We start from the raw sequence: 20,367 nt of genomic DNA on the forward strand, positions 1-20,367 counted from the left end.
TGGTCAAAACTTCCAGCTTTCACTTTAAATAAAATCCCTCTTTGGGCTATAACCTAACATGGGTAAATGCAAACACTGCCTACACAACTTTCAAAGGGCAATTATGTCCTGTATGTACGAAATTATTACCTTACATCCCATCGAGATCTGTGCCAGGTCCCTTCCAATACATTACACATCTGGGGGTCACCCCCTCTATTTCACAAGGGCGTGCAGGCAAAGCTACCCCACCACCAGTCACCTACCAGCTGCAGGAATACCTGGGAACTTCCACTGACCTCTCCTTGGCTTTGGGCTCTGACGGACAGAAGGTGAGGACAGGCCCAGCCGTAGGGGCTGAATCTCAAGAGGAAAGGTGGCAGAGCAGTACCTCTGTCAGGAGCAGAAACGATTCAGCAGCGTGTGAAACAGCTCTGTATCCTGGGCTTTTCCTTTGCCCCATCCTAATTATTCCCATCCACACAGGAGGCCTGCACAACCCAGAGACCGGCCGCTTCCTCACATGAATGAAAGGTTTCATGTCAAGAGTAGGAGTGCTCTCAACAGGCGGTTGGTTCTCACTGGATCCAGATTAATCTTAGAATGTTTGTTTTTTAAGATTTGTATTTATTTATTTGAGAGACAGGGAGAGCGAGAGAGATCACAGAGGGAGAAGGAGAGGGAGAAGCAGACTCTTCGCTCAATAGGAAGCCCACATGGGGCTCGATCCCAGGACCCTGAGATCATGACCTGAGCCGAAGGCAGACGCTTAACAGACTGCGCTACCCAGCCGTGCCTCTTAGAATAGAATGTCTTTATATTAACTATTCTGTAAATGAAATCTATCTCTGTTAAGGATTTTTCTAATTTCAAACATTTTATCAAATAAAATTATCCCATAACTTCTTTTCTTTAGTCATCGTGGACACATTTCAGGCCATTTGTGCCGGCCGTCAGCAACAATCCATAAAGCTCCACACACCAGGCCCTATGGTGTGTGTGTGTGGGGGGGGTGACGCCCTAGGGACCTCCTGTAGCCCCCTGAGGCTGCAGCACCCCTGCCCTGAAGATCCCCAAGGCCCCAGTCATCCGACAGCAGGGCTGTAGGCAGTGAGTCAAGCACCTAGGAAGGTATGAAGCCGGCGCTGAGGGCGGCTTGGTGTTGTCGGCAGGCACCCCGGAAGCCCTCGTGCGCGGTCTCCATCCGCATGAGCGCGCCGAGTCTAACCAGCCCAGCGGCACCTGCTGCCACGTGAGTGTGCACTACGTGCCGGACGCTGCTTAAAACACGTCAGATTCCTGTAGACAACCCTACGAGGTCCGTAGGTTCTTTCCCCATCCTACGGGTAGGTAAACTGAGGGATAGAGAGACCACATAAAAGCTGGAAAAGGGAAGAGTAAGGATTCGAACCCAGACAGCCTGGCTCTGAATTTTGCCAGGCAGCCTCTCTGAGGATAATCAACTGTAGCCACTATTCAACCTGTTTTCAGAGCAGAGACATTTCTTTTCAGTGGGGAACAGAGAGCCCTGGAAGAAGTACAATTTCACACTGTCAACAACTAGAGAAAAGCCTGAGAACAATGAATGCTTACAGGATACCCCTTGAGGGACAAGCACTTGTTATTTCTTTAGGGACTCCAAATTCTCTCTGGGTCAAAGTGGCCCTCCAGTCGCCTATGTACCTCAACCATGTCACACAGTCTCTCTTGGCACCTGGCTTGACCTTACAATCCTGCGGGGCAAGGACTGGGACCGTCTTAAAGGCCTCTGGGCGCGGACTCGGGGATTGGCGTGGGGTTGAGGCCACGCTGGTCCCATTTGCCAGCTGCAGAGCTCAGACAGCTCCCGGCCAAGGTCCCTGTGTGCCAAGCAGCTGCTATTCACCAAGAACTCCCTGGAACTGCAAACCCAGCGGGTGGCCAAGCAGTCTGCTTGCCGTGCCAGTGACCAGGCTGCCCCAGTTTGAGCTATAACAGGGGAAAGAGGCAGTGGGGAGGGGTCCCTGCCTGGGGTCACAGGCTCATCCTGCAGGCCTGGCTTGGCTGACAGCCGCCGTGAGGCATGTGGGGAGACAGGAGAACTCAGGCCTTCACGTCTCTCCCTCCCTCTCTGGTCCGATGAGACTTTCCCCTTGCCCCAGGAAAGCTCACTCTGCCTACGCCATCTGATTTGGCAGGATTCATCTTGAACCCTAGTCCATGACAGGAGGAGACCCTGGGGGGCCAGTCCTGTGTGACAGTCCTTGACTTAGGGAAGAGCAGCCATATGGAAGCCCTTCTGCCTCTTCTTCAGGACGACAAGACTATTGGTCCCCACGTCTCTCAGTGCTCGGCGTACGAAGTCCCGGATACGGGTGCTTTAGCATTTGGTCACGGGGAACATGGAACGTTCTCTGAAAACTCATGGATTTTCTTCCTTCTGAAAATGACGATTACATAGCTGATTCAGCTTCTCTTTTACCTTTGGCCTCAGGGAGTTTCAAGTCAAACATGAAACGCATCTATAGAATTAAATTGCTTTCATGGTCTGAATACCGTGTTTTTATTTTCCTCTAATATACTCTTGCTGCAGACCGCAAACGGTACAAGGGCACACAAGCAGTGAGGACAGGACGGGAGGGAGGGAGTCTAGCAGCTGACCCGCACCGACGCTGCTGGCTGATGTGCCCGCACAACCAGGCCTCGTGAAAACCGGCTCGTTTTTCAGCAGGATCGTTTCATCACCTGTCCCTTTGTAGCTCTGAGTCAGAGCAGTTATTTTTCTGCCAAGACCAAATCTTCTCCTCCAGCCACTAACAGGACTACCAAATGAGCCATGGAGAGCAAAACTGGATTTGCTTCCATACCATGCATCACTGACATAATTACCTGTAAACATCAAATACAGACATTTCACTTCTGGTGCTCATTTTAAGAGTCTGAAAGAACACAGCATGAGCACTTCCCTTCTCCCTGATTCCAGGTGGAATCTGAAATACTGGCAAGTTAAATAAATCTCCATCTGAGGTGATACAAGGAACAAAAGGAAATTAATTAAGATGTTACAAAACGCAGTTACCCCAAATGCCACAATACCGTTCTTAGAGAAGAGTGCTCGAAACAGAGCAGCACTTCCAAGGTTACACCTGACACACAGCGGGCAGTCTTACTAATCACGTATTAGGTCCCATGAGAAAAAGTCGTCTCTGCAGTAGGGATCTCCACACTGAAGTGACGCACAGCCAGGTGGCTGTCGGTCTTTGGTTCTGGCTAATTATGAAGTAAAGTAAGACTGTGTGTCCCTATGTCTACATCCACCGTCGGTGGAGGCCCAAACCACTTGCCACACCCCCCATTCCAAACCTCCTTTGGGTGAGGGGCCGGGGAGGGTGGCGAGACCACAGGGAATGTGCGCTGAGATCTAGAACCCGCAGAGAAATGAGGTTGGGGAGGGAAACACAAGTACCCTCCCTCCCCTCCCCCGGCACAGGACACACAGGGTCTCCCTTCGGGAGAGGCGAAGAGAAGGCTGGAGGCCTGCAGGCCAGGGACCCAGATAGTGTGGCAGAAGGGGCCGTGTGGGTCCCGGGGGAACAGAGCAGGAAGCTGATGGCTGTAGGTAAGTCAGGGCTCCAAGTAAAGAGGCGAGAGAACTCGCAGGTTCCTTTCTTAGGGTCTAGATGTCATCAGCCCCAGCAGAGCAGGGGAGGAGGTAAGGCTTCAGGCAGACGTCCTCTAGGAACCGTAGCTTACATGTGGCTCAGCATTTTGCAGGCACATCCCAGAAGCCCCTATGCAGCAGATGGCGGTGAGAGGCGGGAACTGCAGAGTGAGAGGTCACCACACGGCGGGGTTTCAGATTCTCTTCACACTGACATTCTCCTGGATGACTTAGAGAAGCACTCAGGTGCTATTCTAGAACCAGAGTAAAAACGAACAGGAACTTCTGGAATAAACTCTGGGGTGCAGTGGTTAGGCCGCCCTGGGTCTGCAAGGCAGCTCTGGAATTCCCACATGACTCAGACAGGCAGCCACGTCAAGTGACCCCCCTCAGCATCGGTGCCTCCTGGGGAATCACTCCTGCCTTGGAAGTGTCGTGGTGAAGGCGAAACGGTAAAGTACCAGGGACACACTTCGCAAGGCTGAGCACCCAGTGAATGGTCCGAGAGTGACTGCTAGAATGAAGGCGAGGCTCAGCCAACTCCCCAGCCCTCCCTGTTTGCCAGGTGCTCCTAGCACTGCCCGAGTATCGGCAAACAACAAGCCAAACCAGGCCCAAGACAGCGCGGCCTTTTGGCTACATGTTGAAATCTGAAACCTTGGGGAGATAGCTATTTCCGGGGATGGGTTCACAAGTACAAAGAAAGGCTGGCACACATCTGGGGGTCCTGGTGCTCCAACTGGAAGCCGCAGAGACGGCTGCCCTTGCTTCCACAAACGTGCAGGCGAGAGGCAGCATCCCAGGGAGCACACGGGAGACGCGGGAGACCCTCCCCACGCCTACAGTTAAACCCAGCAGACACCAATGCTACACGCCAGGGTTCCTGATGCTTTCCTTCTACCGCCCCTCAAGCCAACATGTCCCCCGGAGCAGCTCCTGTCCCCCGATGGCTTTCATTAAACCTAATGAGGCTCCCAGCAAGCATGTTGCAGGCGTAATTCAGGGAGAAAGCTGTGCCCTCCAGAGCAAAGGTGTTGGGGTCTGCCCAAAGGCAGGTCTGGGTCCCTGTGCTGGTGAAAGCATGAGGTCCCTTTTCTGTCCCTTGCCTCACAAGGATCTGCACTGAGAATGTCAAGTCGGAGCTTCCAGGCCCCTGGCCAGATGGAGCTAGGGTAACTTCCCTTGCAAACCCCACTCAGGGGACAAGGCCATGCTGCAGAGGGATGGACAAGGACGGGGCCATGCAGCTCTGAACATATGTCTCGTGTGGAAATACAGATCACCCAAGGGCTAATACCTAATGTCAGCAGCTTTGTGAGGCCACACTCTGTCCTGGGGAAGAAAACAATTGCTGCTGCCTGAGAAACTCTAAGGGAGACAGTAAAATGTAAATGTATGCAAGAAGCTTGCTGGCTTCATTCACCAATCCACTAATATGACCATCAAGAAGCAAGCACCCTGCAGCAGACGGCCACATGACGGGGGGAAGGAGCGCCCGGAAGGCCTGGTGTCGGAGTGTCGGGGTATCTGGGTGCAGTGGGGGTGGACTGGAGGGTCTGGCTGGCTCGGTCGGTCACTGTCCCTCACAAAGAGGCCCCTGCATGGGCCTGTTGCCCTCTCCTGCAGCCACCGCCTCTAAGCCAGACGCAGGCCAGCCTCCTGGGTTTTGGTGGTTTGCCTGCCTATTTTTCTCACCCCCCTCCCATTACATAATGTTTTAGAATGTTTTATATTATTTTTTAGCTTCCTTGTTATTTTTAAATGGGAATAACACTACGAGAGGGACTTTAAAATATATTTACTGGCTTTTCCAACTGCAAATATAAAACAACCAAGGCACAAACCATGAAAAATATAGAAAACCTCTAAAGGGAAAAATCACTAGTGACAATCCTGCTATCCCCAAATTTTGATGTTTATCCTTCTTTTTTTTTTTTTAAAGATTTTATTTATTTATTTGAGAGAGAGAATGAGATAGAGAGAGCATGAGAGGGGGGAGGGCCAGAGGGAGAAGCAGACTCCCTGCCGAGCAGGGAGCCCGATGCGGGACTCGATCCCAGGACTCCAGGATCATGACCTGAGCCGAAGGCAGCTGCTTAACCAACTGAGCCACCCAGGCGCCCTGATGTTTATCCTTCTTGACTTTTCCTCTCCACACATACACTTATTGTCTTAAAAAATATAGTAGAGATCATATCATATCTACTGTTCAGTAGTCTGTTTTTCATTTCATGATGCATTACAAAGTTACTTTTCATATTTTTAGACACTAATCAGCAATATAAATTGTTACTGGCTACATATAGCATAAGTGTTTTTAATTATACATTGCTCGATCATTACTTTCTCAATCCATACACAGGTACTAGAAGGTGTCACCACTATAAGTTCAAATGCTCCGTCAGAGACGGCTCTTCGCCTGAGAAGTCCCCAAGAGGGCTGGCGGCAGCCTCCCACCTTACATGACTGACAACAGAACTGGTCTCATGCGAAACTGTCAAACCTGTCTCCCACACCGTGATACAACTTTAAAAGCATGCTGATGAAAGCCATCTTGCCTCAGCACACAGAAAGGTAAGCACTATTTTAATTCATACATGTGCAATAAACAATAAAACATGGGAGCCGGGGCTATCAAAAATAACAGCCTAATCTTAATACAGCAAATCCCAAATCACAGCTTTCCCACACCTTTTTCAAGAGCTAGTTGGTCAATAACCTCAAGTATGCTGGCTGATTCTGTTAACTCAGCATCTTATCACCCAACTGGGATTGCTGGGTTACCATATTACTCAGTAAGTGACTTTATGGGAGTCTTATTGGGGTTATTTTCATGGTACAGGCAGGTGACTGGTGAATCAGTGACCTCAGGACCTCTTAATCATTCAACCTGTCCACGTTTGGTAGCACCAAACCCTAACGCTTCAATAAAATATCTAAATACTTCTTAAAAGGTCTGAGCTGATCCAAAGACATTATCTGAAAACACATGTGATCCAACTTTAAGTTTTTTTTAAAACCCAACTCTGTACAGATGGGCATTTGAGAAATATAATTCAGTCTCTTGTTTTGGCATTAAAAAGAAATCTTTGCCAATTACAAATATGCAAGACAAAGTAGAGGGCTCTCCTTTCAATCAACAACCTTGGATTCTTATGTTTTAAGTGACATTACACCTGAATTTTCTACTATCAAAAGCCTGGATGACATAAGACAGTGAAGCAGTCATTTAAAGGACATGCTTCTTATTGACTGCTCTAGTTTCTAGTTCTGAATCTGTTTTTAGAAAACTGCATGCCTGGAATCTCTTACCTTATCTTTATAAAGAAACATTCAAAGACCATTATGCTCTTGGATATTATGGACAGTTACATCAAGGTTTCCCATCTGGTATGCTGTGGTCACAAAATGGGTATAAGTATCATGTCTGGTCCCCTGAGTGCTCAGGGTTGGTCATCTTTTTGTATGTATACATACGTACAAATAAGTTCTGGCTTATTGAATAAACAGCCACAGTTAAGTTATTCAGTGTTCCTTATAATCTAAATTGGTAGGAGGCCTATCTAAGCATTCAGCACTGAAAAGGATTTTCCCATACATTGGTATATTCTTTTCTATTTTATTTTATTTTATTTATTTTATTTTTTTAAGATTATTTATTTATTTATTTATTTGAGAGAAAGAATGAGATAGAGAGCATGAGAGGAGGGAGGTTCAGAGAGAGAAGCAGACTCCCTGCCGAGCAGGGAGCCCGATGCGGGACTCGATCCTGGGACTCCAGGATCATGACCTGAGCCGAAGGCAGTCGCTTAACCAACTGAGCCACCCAGGCACCCCATTGGTATATTCTTAGGTGTCAATTTGAATTAACGTACTGTTTTTCTTTTTGAACTGGTCTCTAGGAAGTTCAATCCTAAATTTTGTGCTCAACTGCATTAGTCATCTTTATCCTAAATTATCTGCACCATTTCTAGTCATTCCCTACATTTTACCACTAAGCTCAATTCTTTTAAGATTCTATTCAATAGTTTTGCTATGGAATGTAACCTCTGACAGTTTTAGAGGTAGGTTAGATTGAAAATGATAAATAAGCAAATGAAAATTTCAGAAAAAAAGTATCTCTGTAATTGTGAACTGCCTGGTATGACTACTCAATATATTTCTGTAAGACTGGAGAGTGAAAAAAAAAAATCCCCCAGCCACTCTGGAAAACAGTATGGAGGTTCCTCAAAAAGTTGAAAATAGAGCTACCATACGATCCAGCAATTGCACTACTAGGTATTTACCCCAAAGATACAAATGTAGGGATCCGAAGGGGTACATGCACCCTGATGTTTATAGCAGCAATGTCCACAATAGCCAAACTGTGGAAAGAGCCAAGATGTCCATCGACAGATGAATGGATAAAGAAGATGTGGTATATATATATATATATATACATGCATACAATGGAATATTATGCAGCCATCAAAAGGAATGAGATCTTGCCATTTGCAATGACGTGGATGGAACTGGAGGGTATTATGCTGAGCAAAATAAGTCAATCAGAGAAAGACATGTATCATATGACCTCACTGATATGAGGAATTCTTTTTTTTTTTTTTAAGATTTTATTTATTTATTTTGAGAGCGAGAGAGACACAGCGAGAGAGGGAACACAAGCAGGGGGAGTGGGAGAGGGAGAAGCAGGCTTCCTGCCGAGCAGGGAGCCCGATGTGGGGCTCGATCCCAGGACCCTGGGATCATGGCCTGAGCTGAAGGCAGACACTTAACGACTGAGCCACCCAGGTGCCCCAAGATATGAGGAATTCTTAATCTCAGGAAACAAACTGAGGGATGTTGGAGTGGTGGGGGTGGGAGGGATGGGGTGGCTGGATGATAGACATTGGGGAGGGTATGTGCTATGGTGAGCGCTGTGAATTGTGCAAGACTGTTGAATCACAGACCTGTACCTCTGAAACAAATAATACATTATATGTTAAAAAAAAAACAAAAAGAAGAAGATAGCAGGAGGGGAAAAATGAAGGGGGGGAAATCGGAAGGGGAGACGAACCACGAGAGACTATGGACTCTGAAAAACAAACTGAGGGTTCTAGAGGGGAGGGGTGTGGGAGGATGGGTCAGCCTGGTGATGGGTATTAAAGAGGGCACATTCCGCATGGAGCACTGGGTGTTATACGCAAACAATGAATCATGGAACACTACATCAAAAACTAATGATGTAATGTATGGTAATTAACATAATAAAAAAAATTCCCCTCAGAAAGAGCATAATAAAATTTATCAGCTCAGTCTTGTGAATTTTAACTCAAGAATCACACACACACACACACACACACACACACATCATTGCATATAATTCTGTATGGGTTTCTGGTTTGAATAATAACTTTTAAGATAAACCATATGAAACTGCCATTGTTATAGGTCACAAAACGGTTGAATATTGGCAATTTCATATAGCTCAACATGAATAGTGGGGAAAGGATTTATCTGCTAATAGGATATGGATATATCAACTGCAATAATAGAACAGTGTCTCACCTGAATGACCTCAGCATTCGATAGGACTTTCCTAGATCAGATACTCTTCTGCAGAATGGACCCACAGCCAACTCCATCTGAAACATGAAAAGATACTCCACAGTGTTAATGTCAGAAGCCTGTGTTGAACGGGGGACACACCTGGATCACAGAAAGTTGAAGCTTGCCGTAAACTTACTTTTATCTGGACTGTGAGGCAATTTTTGAAAGTCAATTAAATTTAATAAAAGGCACGAACTTGGGCGACTTTTGCGTTTATTGTTACTAAAGGAGAATAACATGAGACCATTCCTTCAAGAACACAGAAAAACACGTTTTGGTTATGTAAAAGGAGGAAACTCGGTTCTTTTCTCCACTGAAAAACTGGAGGAGGCAAGGTTTTTAAGACTGTGTGCCTATACTTGAAGTAGGCATCACAAGCCTTTTCATATGAAGTATAAACAATGACAACCCTCAGCAAACTGGCCCAAGTGATTAGAAGCACGGACTCTGGAGGCAGCACATGGGTGTCACAATGCCAAGCCTACAACGACTAGCTGTGCCGCCCTGGACTTCAGTTCCGTAAGCCCCGGGCTCCTCGTCTGTCCGGTGGAGATAGTGCTAGCTCACAGAACCATAGAAACCAAATAATTTCACAAAGCAATATGCGCGCGGCACCTAGCAGGTGCTTGTTCAACGTTGGCAATTATTAGCAGTATTTTTTAAACTCTCCCCCTTTTACATTATTAGCCAATTAATTCGCTTCCTAACTCAAGACCTGTTGGTTTCACTGCTCTTTATTCTCCTTCTTTGGCTGGAAATTTTACTTGTCATTAAATGGAGATTTAGGGTCTCTGTTCTAGCAAGTGCAAAGTTTTCACAGACGGAGGACTCAGATGACAAACCGTTTCTCCGCTCTTGCTATCAACAGGACTCTGGTACAGAATAGCTTAGAAAATCTCTGAAAAAAGTAATGAAGCATCTTTCTTCAAGAAAAACAAAGGAATGGAAAGTGGGGCTTCTGTCTTGTTGGTCATCCTTCTAAAATACTGCTCAAATCTCCTGCCCCTGGGAAACTGCGGAGACCTAAACAATCATTCATTTGACAAACATTTCTAACTCCCTGTTAATTGCCAGGCACCGAGTTACACATGGGGATGAGAAGATAAATTAGTCGACTGTCCTGCCTTTAGGGAGCTCTTTCAAATTTAGTGAAGAAGGGGATATCTATTTATTTATTTAAACAATATAGTTATTATTGAACAAAATAAAAAAGGTATGTGGGTCTATACACACACGCATACACATATACATACATGTATATACACATCTGATTATTATTATTTTTTAAAGATTTTATTTATTTGAGAGACAGACAGAGATAGCGAGAGGAAGCAGCAGACTCCCTGCTGAGCAGGAAGCGGGGCTCCATCTCGGGATCCCGGGATCATGACCTGGGCCGAGGTCAGACACTGAGCTGCCCAGGCGCCCCCACACCTGATGATTATTAAGCAAACTTAGAAGTGTGCTATTAAGTGTACGAGCTGCCACAGGGGACCTGGTGGGCAGCTTCCTTGAGATGGTCTTGAGGGTAACTGGGGGAATTTCTAGGTGGAACCGGTCAATTTCTCTCCTAACATACAGAAGACACAGATTATGTCTCCTATGTCCTAGAGGGAAACCTTAACATGGTTAGAAAACTCTCTAAAATAGAGAAGATTAAGAAAGTAAGAGAAAAGTCTGAGGCAAAAAAGTCAGGATTCTTGCCAACAAAGCAAAACAGAGCAGCTTGAAGTCAGTGTTCTCATGTCAAGACAGTGGGTCCTTGGGACCTGTTTGGTTTCTTCACCTGATGAAGTTGCTGGTTTTCTTCAGACTGTGGCATTTATTTTACACTGAGCACAAAAGTAAAAATGTTATTATCCTGTATTCCTCATTTGGTAACTGCAATTGTGTGTGTGCGTGTTATGGTTTTTACAAACTGAAATTACATAAGTTGCTTTCATGAAATATTTTTGACATTTTTTTCAATTACCCTAGTAAATTCTCCATCTTCCAAGATTAAACCAAAAAACCTTTGCCTTAGCACTTGAGCAGCATGGAATGTTAAAAAATTACAACATGAGAGAATATGACCTTGAACTGCTGTGTAATCTATGATGATACAGGAGATTTCTATACCAGAGTACAATTCCAAAATAAATAAAGGACCTCCAGTGTACTGAAAACCATTTTCTTCTGCCAGAATTCCATGAAACAATAAAGGCCATGTTTCCAAAGGGCAGGAGTGTTCCTTTTGGAGGAGGTGACTCTGCACCTAGCTGTGGATACACAAATGGCAGGTACAAAGGCCTCTCTCCCGCTCCCGGCTTGCAGGGAGCAAGTGGTCAGAGGCAGGCAAAGTGAACTAATTACAGAGCGGCCCGGGCCCCACCGCAGACACTTGGTTAGCCGCGGGGCATGTCTGGATGCTCCTACGGCTCTCCGGCCCTGACACTGTTTAGGAGAAAAGGCAATTGCTGTGAAAATCCTCATTATTTCGTTTTCTTTTCTAAATGCATATATTTGGGCAAAGTGAAATACAGATACATATATATTTAAAGGGCACCGGGAGACCTATAAATAGAAATTGCTAGGAGTACCACTGAATGAGTAATTTAATGCCAGCTCCATGAGCCATCCTTTCCCTTGGGGAAGAAACGAAATCGAGGGGCGAGGGCAGTGTGGACAAATCCCCCAAGAGGTTGTGAGTCAGCAGACCCAGTGGCCTTGACCAAGCTGAGTGTTTTAGAACTGCTGTGTGGAGTGTCGACACAGAGAGCATGTGGTCACAGCAGGAAATCAATTACCTGTAGGAAGCCCCCTCAGGCCCATGACCTGATTCCTAATGAGGCTGCATGTCAGGTGCTTCCCTCACCACGAGCCCTCCAGGTGGCACCCGGCAACTATTTTCCCTCTCACCTGTGCAATGCCAGGAGGGACAGCTTAGGGTTCCTGAAGAGATCTTTGAAATCTACCACTATCTGCCTTTGCGACTGGACCAAATGACAAATACTCAGCAATCCCAAACCTACTCCCTGGGTCTCTTCCTGAGCTCTTTCTCTTTCTGCATTTATGCCAGAATGAGTAGGCACTTTTATCACAAGAACACTTTTAAAACCCAGAGAGGATTTGTGTGTTCTTGATTCCAGTGGCCTCGCTGGCTTTGTTTCATTTTGAATACAAAGTGACAGGACTTTCAATAATGAGGCAGTCGGAAGGCTTTCTAGTCCCCAGGCGATGCCTGTCATGAATACAAACAAGGTCAGGGTAATACCTAAGTGTTTTTGACTCACTGGGAAAATACTCCAACCAAGCACGGTCCTGAAAGCTAAGGGGCTGCATCACGCGACTGCAGGTTTGGCAAATTAAACAAAACCCCCAGTTCACTGTCGTTTTCTTAACTATGGGGCGGGGGGAGTAGCTGGATCCTGTTGCCAAAGCTATTGGTCCCAAATGTGAGGGCACTTCCCCGTCTCTCCTGTGCCCACAAGCCACAGGGTGCGGAACCGGCCGCAAGGTGAGGGGCAGGCTGCTCTGACACTGGGACACGCTGTCTGGGAGGGGACAAAGGGGTCAGCACCACCTGCACCGCAGCATCGTCGTCACTGCATGGCTTTGCCCCGAGTAAATGCTGCAATTTCGCTATTGAAGAAATGGAAAACAGGATGCCTTGTAGAGTAAGTTGGTCATAAGGATCAATGAGTTCCATTCATCTTACGGGAAGGGACCCGAGAAAAGGTCTGGCTGATTGGGCAACACGAGAAAGAGATGCCAAGTGAAAGTCTGAATAATGCAGTTTCCGGGGGGTGGGAGCTCAACCTGCCGCTGGGGGCTTTGCGTTTTGAACAGGAGCCAGCTGTGGTAACATAGGTTACGGGACAATGCCTTCCATCTTTCAAGATTCGTAAGGGAGCAAATCATTAAAATAAAACGCGGAACGAACAGCCTGCTTGGCGCGCGCCGGCACTCTCATTTTGGCCATCTCCCGCTCACTGCCACTCTAATCGGACTTGAAGTGCTGCCTCCAGGGAAGTGACTCAAGAACCAGCTGGAGCAGAATGCAAATAAACTGGTAGGGGAGGGAGGCCAGGGGAGGGAAGAGGAGAGGAAAAGAAAAACAAAATTCAGGAGGAAAGGGGGAAAAAGAGAACAGACGCTCATTTCAGAAGAGCTCACAGTGTTTTTAACACACAAGAGCAGGACTTGGTGCGTCCTGGTGTTTTCAGTTCCATGAGCAGCCTGTGACCCCAGTAAGGGACGGGTAACACACTGTTTATATACAATCCTCTTTAAGCTGAAGTTTACCTGTAGCAACAAAGCACAATGTACAAGGGCATGAGAAGGAAGCTTCTGAAAATGGGAAAGGTCAAAGGAGCAACATTTAATTCCTATTTTTATGTCTAGGCTACCTAAGGTATATTTCCCAAAGGAAGGCTCTTTACTATGGTCTAGTGGCCTCAGGCATATCATTTGGGGATGAAAATGACTAATTCTAGGCCAATTAATATGCAAAGAGCCCGGCTCTTGAAACATTAGATAATGTACCTGTTCCCTCTGGACCTTTATCAGGTATGAGTCTGACAACCACCCCCCGTTCAAGGAGTCTCTGACATTTTCTCCTTGAAGTGGGAATAACGAACCCAGACTTGCTCTCAGATACACACAGGGATAAATAAGGCCATTAAATTTGACTATCTTTATTAGCTGGCAGGATCTGGCAAATTATGAATAATCCATCTGAATAACTCTTTAGACTAGTAAAGTTAACAGCTGTGAAAAGCATAAAAAATGAGTCCACCTTTGACATGCTATATAAATACGAGTGATCTGTTTGGAAACCTTTTTATTCAGGTGTATGTTTGAGGTGTTTCTTCTTTGCCTCTAATACTTTTGGAAGGCTTCAGAAAAATCTGTCTAAAGGAAAAAGGGAAAAACCCTTTCCTGTAAGAGGTGATCATGGTTTGAGAGCCTGGAATTATTTCAAGGCTGGCCATACACAAGAAAGGTACTCTGTTCAATAAAGGGAGACTAAATAATCAGATCCTCTATTGTACATGGCCCACTGTGCATCTAAATGGAGAACATTGTCCTGGAACACTGAGCTGGCCACTAGAGGATTACAGATGCATGGGAGTTCTTACTCTTTACATAACAACAGACAGCCCCTTTACAGTATTCAGAGGAAATGTCATTGCCTATATTATTTCCCAGCAGAATCAACCAATTACTCTTCTCAATACTAACCTCATGGGATAATAAAATAGTAAGAAAGCCCTACATTATGTAAAAGTGAGATATATTTCTGTACTATGGAATGAGCTACTTCACTTAACCCTGAAATCTCAAAGATGAGTGATGATTCATTTATTAAATACAAAGAAAAAAAATCTGGTATGAAAGTCTCTTTTAACTCTTCTCTTTTTCTTACCAATTCAGTTTAAATGAATTTATTTTTCTTTCTGCTTCAACTCTTTAAAACACTAAAGAATACATACTTAGTCTTTCAATGAACAGATAATACTGAGGCTGGAACATTTCCCCCTTTGCAGCGATGCATCAATTTACCTGAGCAAAATCAGCAGCAAGTCGTACTTTCCCACCTTCACCAAGAGGTCTTATGAGACTGGCATTGCGGATAAAAAGTTCAATTGCTCTTTGGGCGATAGCTTCAGTGTTGTCAAAGACAAAATCCAAGCATTCAAAGTGTTTAAAGTAGTCACTCATAACTCTGGCAATGAAACCCTGAAGCTCCTTCATGTACAGAGAACAAGGACCATCAGGCTTTCCTGAGCTGGATAGTGACCTGCAAAAGGGAAAAAACAGCCAATGTACTAACAGCCACTTTTGCCCCCCTCCCCCACCTGCTGTTTCAATCCTAAGCAATTTTTTCCCATAGTGGTAAAAAAAAGTATTGCTTATTTTTACTAAGAGTTAAGGAGCATAAAACAATGTATAAATTATAAAGACTGTTTTAAGATGCTAGGAAGATTACTGAAGAAATCTTAGAATCCATTTACCTAGAGATTATTAAGAATGAAATGGACAACCATCTGTCTCGGGTGATTCACACAGTGCCTTATGTACTCTCTGACCTCTCAAGGTCCTTCTCAGCTTTACGAATCTCCATCCACTCATATGTTTTGCCTGGTTAGTGAATAAATCAATAATGAAGCCTGAAATAGCATTTTACACTTTGTAAGGGCAGAAAACACAGCCTTCCCCAAACAAATTCCTGGCAAAGATATTTCTGCTCCTGTGCTATTTAATCTGATCAGGCCAATAGTAGATTTCTGCCTGTGGAACTGGTTATGTAACAATACACATGGTATGCCATTTTTTCCTCCCAGATGATGAGGTTTGCAAAGGCTTTAATTTGGATCAACAGATGATGCCAGCTGATGCTCCATGAAATACTATTTATAATTTATAAGTGTTTATAATTGCTCTTTAAGGAATATATTAAAAGAATGTGAAATATTTATAGGAAAGAAGTTATACCAAAATTAGAAATCACCTGATATTAATTAGCTAACCAATGAGATCATTGGCTACAAAGTGCTGAATCGTCTTCAAAAAAATGAGTGTTTCCATATTCTGAGAATGACGTAGAAAAAGTGGCAGTGGTCTAAAGAACAACAGATATGACTCAAATGCCCAGAGCAAGAGAATGAGGTGAACTTAATTATTTTCAAAGACAGCAATGAATGCTTATTATCAGAGGATGTTAACCAAAGGCCTTCTATTTCCAGCAGCAGATAGAAATAGAGAAACCGGTTTTAAGTTCCAGAAGGGAGAGATTTTGTTCAGGTGTAAAAAAGAATGTCCTAACTAAGGCAAAGCCATCGAGGGGGAGCATGACGGACCACTGCTGTCTCCAGTGTCACAGTGGAGTGCTGCTCGGGACAGCCTCAGTCAATGACGGCAATCTTAGGTGGGGTTGGCTGTGCCAGATTCAGACCATTGCACAGCCTATCTTTGTTCAGTTCAACAGACTAGGTTGGAAAAAAAAAAGGTACCAATCTCTTTCATGTTTTCTTATGCTTTATCAAAAGCACTGTTGTTACCTTGTGAGTGTTTCAAGAATTTTCATCTGGTCAGTTGAAATAATTTCCACGAGGATTAGAAAATAATATACTAAAACCAGTTCCAAGCACGTGTCAATATAAGTAAAATAATCCATCAGACGAAATTTTGAAATAGGTATTATCAATTCTTAGTGTGGATTAAAAGCTTGATTTAAATTTATTAGAATACGAAATTTGCTTGGCCACCACTAAAGTGCAGTTTTCCCAATTATGCCGAAGCTTTTAGTAAGAGATTTTCAACTGATCAAGTGCAATAGTAAGCTGTGCAGAAATTGAAGGGTCTTTATAATGAGAGCCTGTGTGTGCAAGCTGAAGGTAGAAGGACTAATGGGATGCACACCTGAGAAATGGTAGATGATCATCTTCAGGTCCCCTATCTTTTTGGGGTGTGTTGTGCACTCTCCCTGTGGCTGAGGTGCACATCTATCACTTCAGGGTCTAGGGTCTTCCTACTTTTACTGCCTTTCCTCCCCCATTCAAAGCTATAATCAGAGAGAAGTCATTTTACATTAAATCAGAGAATTTCAATCAATGTACTATGTCAATCAGACATTTATATTTTGAGCTTTATCTAATCTGGAGAGAAACACTGGTCCTATTAAATACATTTCAAATACTAGGAAACTGTGTTGAGCATTACTTTTTAAATAGCAGAGGGATTCTGTAACCACACTCCATATAAGGCTGGCTGACAAGGTTAAACCTGCTTTATTCCCTTTACCTAAAATAAATATAGAGGGCTTCCAAGGGCAGGTGTTCACTACTATTTTTATCACCTACTACCTGGGGGCTGGCCCTACTGTAAAAGTGATTCCTACTTCTTGAATAGTTTCATCTAACTTCACCTTATATTTCATTCAAGCCAAACATTTCATATGTGAAATGAAATGACAGAATTACTAGTAATTACTAGTAACAAAGTTCTAGAAAGTGAGAAAATTACTGCCCTGGGGTAATAATTCTAAATAGAACATAAAGCAACAGAGACCCACACTCCTCTACCAGCACAGACGGAAAACGACTCCGAGTGGAATCTCAAAAGTCTGCTGTATATAGACAGAGAGCAGAAATGGGACCATTAAAAGCCATTCGGGGAAAAAATTAAGGGCAGTGTTATGCACCTTAAAATAATGCTTCCTACTCGTGGCAACCTGTGAGTGGTAATCCAGCTCCCTAGTATTTAGGCAAACTAGTAAGGACATAGCTACTAGGGAGACCAACTTTTAATGTCCAAGCCACTAGCTACAGGCACTAGCTGAGGTTCACCAATTCAGTTGCTGATGTAAGGAGCTGAGCACTCTTACAGAATGAGCCTTTACTTTCTGCTTCCTTTGCAGAGGCATTGAGGATTGGTCTAACTGGGACATTTCATATCACTTTTGAACAAAATTCATTTCCTTCCAAATACTGCTAAATCAGCAGTTTTGTATTCCTATCTCCAAATATTATAGCATTTTGTGTATAATCCACCTTACCCTCTGTGCTTCATTCCATTATTAAAAAGAGAGCGACCTTTTTACCCTTCAAAAGATATTTTGTGAATGAAATAAGTGATGTGAAAAATTGAAGGACAGTGCAAAGTTCACACAATTTTCTACAAACAGCTAGACTAGTGGCTGGACATTTAATAAAGTAGATATTTAAACAACATGAATATAAATAGGAAAATTCAAAAACTAACTATGAACTATGAACACAAAACACATATCTATGTATTAATATTTGAATGTTTAGCTCTACAGTGTGGTTAAGTTTAAAAAAAAAATCACTCTAAGCATGTGCAAATAACTCTTCCAAATTCTCTACAAATAATGTCCTAGTACATGGAGCTCAAACTACTTTACTCTCCTCAAAAACATTTCAGTGAACACTGGGTTAGGACCTATGATTTTTATTCTCAAGATACATATGAGACAGATAAGCAGTACTCTTGTAAACAGCTGTGGAATACTCCCGAAGCGTTGCTTAGGCTAGGTGTGATACGGCAAGATTGGATTGCCACAAAACTCCGAGAAAGGAAAATGATTCTTGTAGGGGGTTGGGATACAGCATGCCTTCAAGGCCAGAGCAAGATTCAGACTGGCATCGTGGCAGAGCTGGGACATCTTATATAAGAAATAACATGCCTATGCTAGAGGCTCAAGTAAGGGCATTTGTGAGAGAGAAGGATCAAGATCAGCTTGAAAAGAGAAGACGGTACCAACTACCAGAAGTCCTGCAGTGCCAAGCTGAGTCCCACAAATGTTAATGATTCTGTTTCAATGACAGGAGAGAAATGACGAAAACAAGAACTGAAAAATTTTAATCAGCTAATGGCGCTCACAATGGATAAAGTAGTATGAGGCTGGAGGCCAAACCGGTCACAAGAGGCACAAGGCCTAGGTGGAAACAGACTTAGGGATGAAGAGTGGGGGTGGGTAAATGAAAAACAAATGCAGTAAAGACTCGTGAAAACTATGGTTGAAAGTGCTTACCCAGAAAAATCTTCTTGATGCATAGTGATGATTATCGCCTCTATGGCATCTCCCACTGAAGTCAGTAAGGGCTGTACAGCGCTTCCCATAAGAGCATGGATTGTCTAAAAAGAAAAAGGAAGGGCAGGCAAAATTAAAGACCAACACAAAGAAATCCAATATGGCAGAAGCCTTCTGACTAAAAGTTTTTATATCAAATCCCAACTATATACAGTTTTTGAACTGTAATAACTCAACAGAAGTCTGTTCCTCTCCCAACTGCTGTTGGGAATGATCTTTAAAGCTGACAATATGTGAAACACGGCACTGCAAATTTCAACTCCTCCACTTCTCTCAAATTTTCAAGAAGTTTCATGGTCAAATGAGCTCCTGGAGAAAGGAGGAGAGAGGAGCAGTGCCACTTACAAAGATCGAATGAACACATTTTGTAAAGTTTCTGAAAAGAGTACAGCAAGACCAAAAGTCATTCTTCAAAATTGGAACAACATCATATGGTTTTAAGCAGAGTGAATATAATAAATATGCTGGTGATTCTTACAGGGCAGAAGAATTAGGCATTTCATGGATTAAGTTCCTATTTAGTAGAAATACTTTTGGTACTTGGCACCATCTTTCCTTTCCCAATTTTTGTCACAAATACCCAGTACCGGAGCCTGCGGCATGGGCATTTGCTACTGGTTTCTAGTGGGTAGAGGACAGGGATGCTGCTACACAACCTACAATGCACAGGACAATCTCCCACAACAAAGAACTACCCAAAATGTCAAGTGTTAAAGGTGAGAGTTGTTCAACAGTGAAGTATAACTATTGGTTAGGTTATATAAGACCGCTTGGCCTAAATTATGGGTTTTTAGTGTGAAAATATTGACTGGGCCTCAGTACACACTTAAAATCTAAAATTTAAACATATATGTTTCTTTTTTTTTTTTTTTTAAGATTTTATTTATTTATTTGACAGAGAGAGACACAGCAGGAGAGGGAACTCAAGCAGGGGGAGTGGGAGAGGGAGAAGCAGGCTCCCCGCCAAGCAGGGAGCCCGATGTGGGGCTCGATCCCAGGACCCTGAGATCATGACCCGAGCCAAAGGCAGACGCTCAACCGACTGAGCCACCCAGTGATGATTACATATAATGAAGATGGATGGCGTTTGGTTCATATGAATGATAGAAATCCATCAGGAAAGGTTAAATAGGACCCTTATTCATTAAATTCCTAAATGTCATCTCTAGCCCTTAGACTCTGATAAAAGTAAAATTACTATCTGTTGTGATTGAGAGAGAGAGGGAGGCAAGGAGAGAGAGTGAACAATGCCTGAGCAACAGCATAGAGTTTGCCCTCAGGAGTTCCCAATCCAGTGACAGCAGATAACAACTTATAGTCACATCAGTGCGCTATAGCGTGCTCTGGGATCATGGGAGAAACCTCCCTTACACTGAGATGATCTGGAAAACAAAAGGCACTGCCTAAATTGAATTTCAAAGGACAAATAGTAAGAACCAAGTGAGGAAAGGTGGGGCTGAGAGGGCATATGTTAAAGTCACAGCTGCCTGGGAAAGCTGAAGCCTTCGACTGCAAAGCATTCCACACAGAGTGTGAGGTACCTGCCCATGTGGAAGGGAGATGA

At 44.1% G+C, this 20,367-nt stretch overlaps 1 protein-coding gene across 3 annotated transcripts in view; it reads right to left on the bottom strand.

Moving 5' to 3' along the window:
- Positions 1-20,367, bottom strand: part of COG5 (component of oligomeric golgi complex 5) — a 307,029-nt gene that overhangs the window by 8,764 nt on the left and 277,898 nt on the right. For all 3 annotated transcript variants that reach the window (XM_064575411.1, XM_064575412.1, XM_064575410.1), the window contains 3 exons: positions 18,744-18,847; positions 14,750-14,987; positions 9,164-9,240 (listed from right to left, as the gene is read on the bottom strand). In XM_064575411.1, coding sequence (XP_064431481.1) covers positions 9,164-9,240; positions 14,750-14,987; positions 18,744-18,847 — 419 coding nt within the window. The remainder of the gene's footprint in view (positions 1-9,163; positions 9,241-14,749; positions 14,988-18,743; positions 18,848-20,367) is intronic.

Source organism: Mirounga angustirostris, unplaced genomic scaffold (assembly GCF_029215605.1).
Source record: "Mirounga angustirostris isolate CCGP_5_RB_7025 unplaced genomic scaffold, mMirAng1.0.hap1 SCAF_12, whole genome shotgun sequence".
Taxonomy (NCBI): Eukaryota; Metazoa; Chordata; class Mammalia; order Carnivora; family Phocidae; genus Mirounga; species Mirounga angustirostris.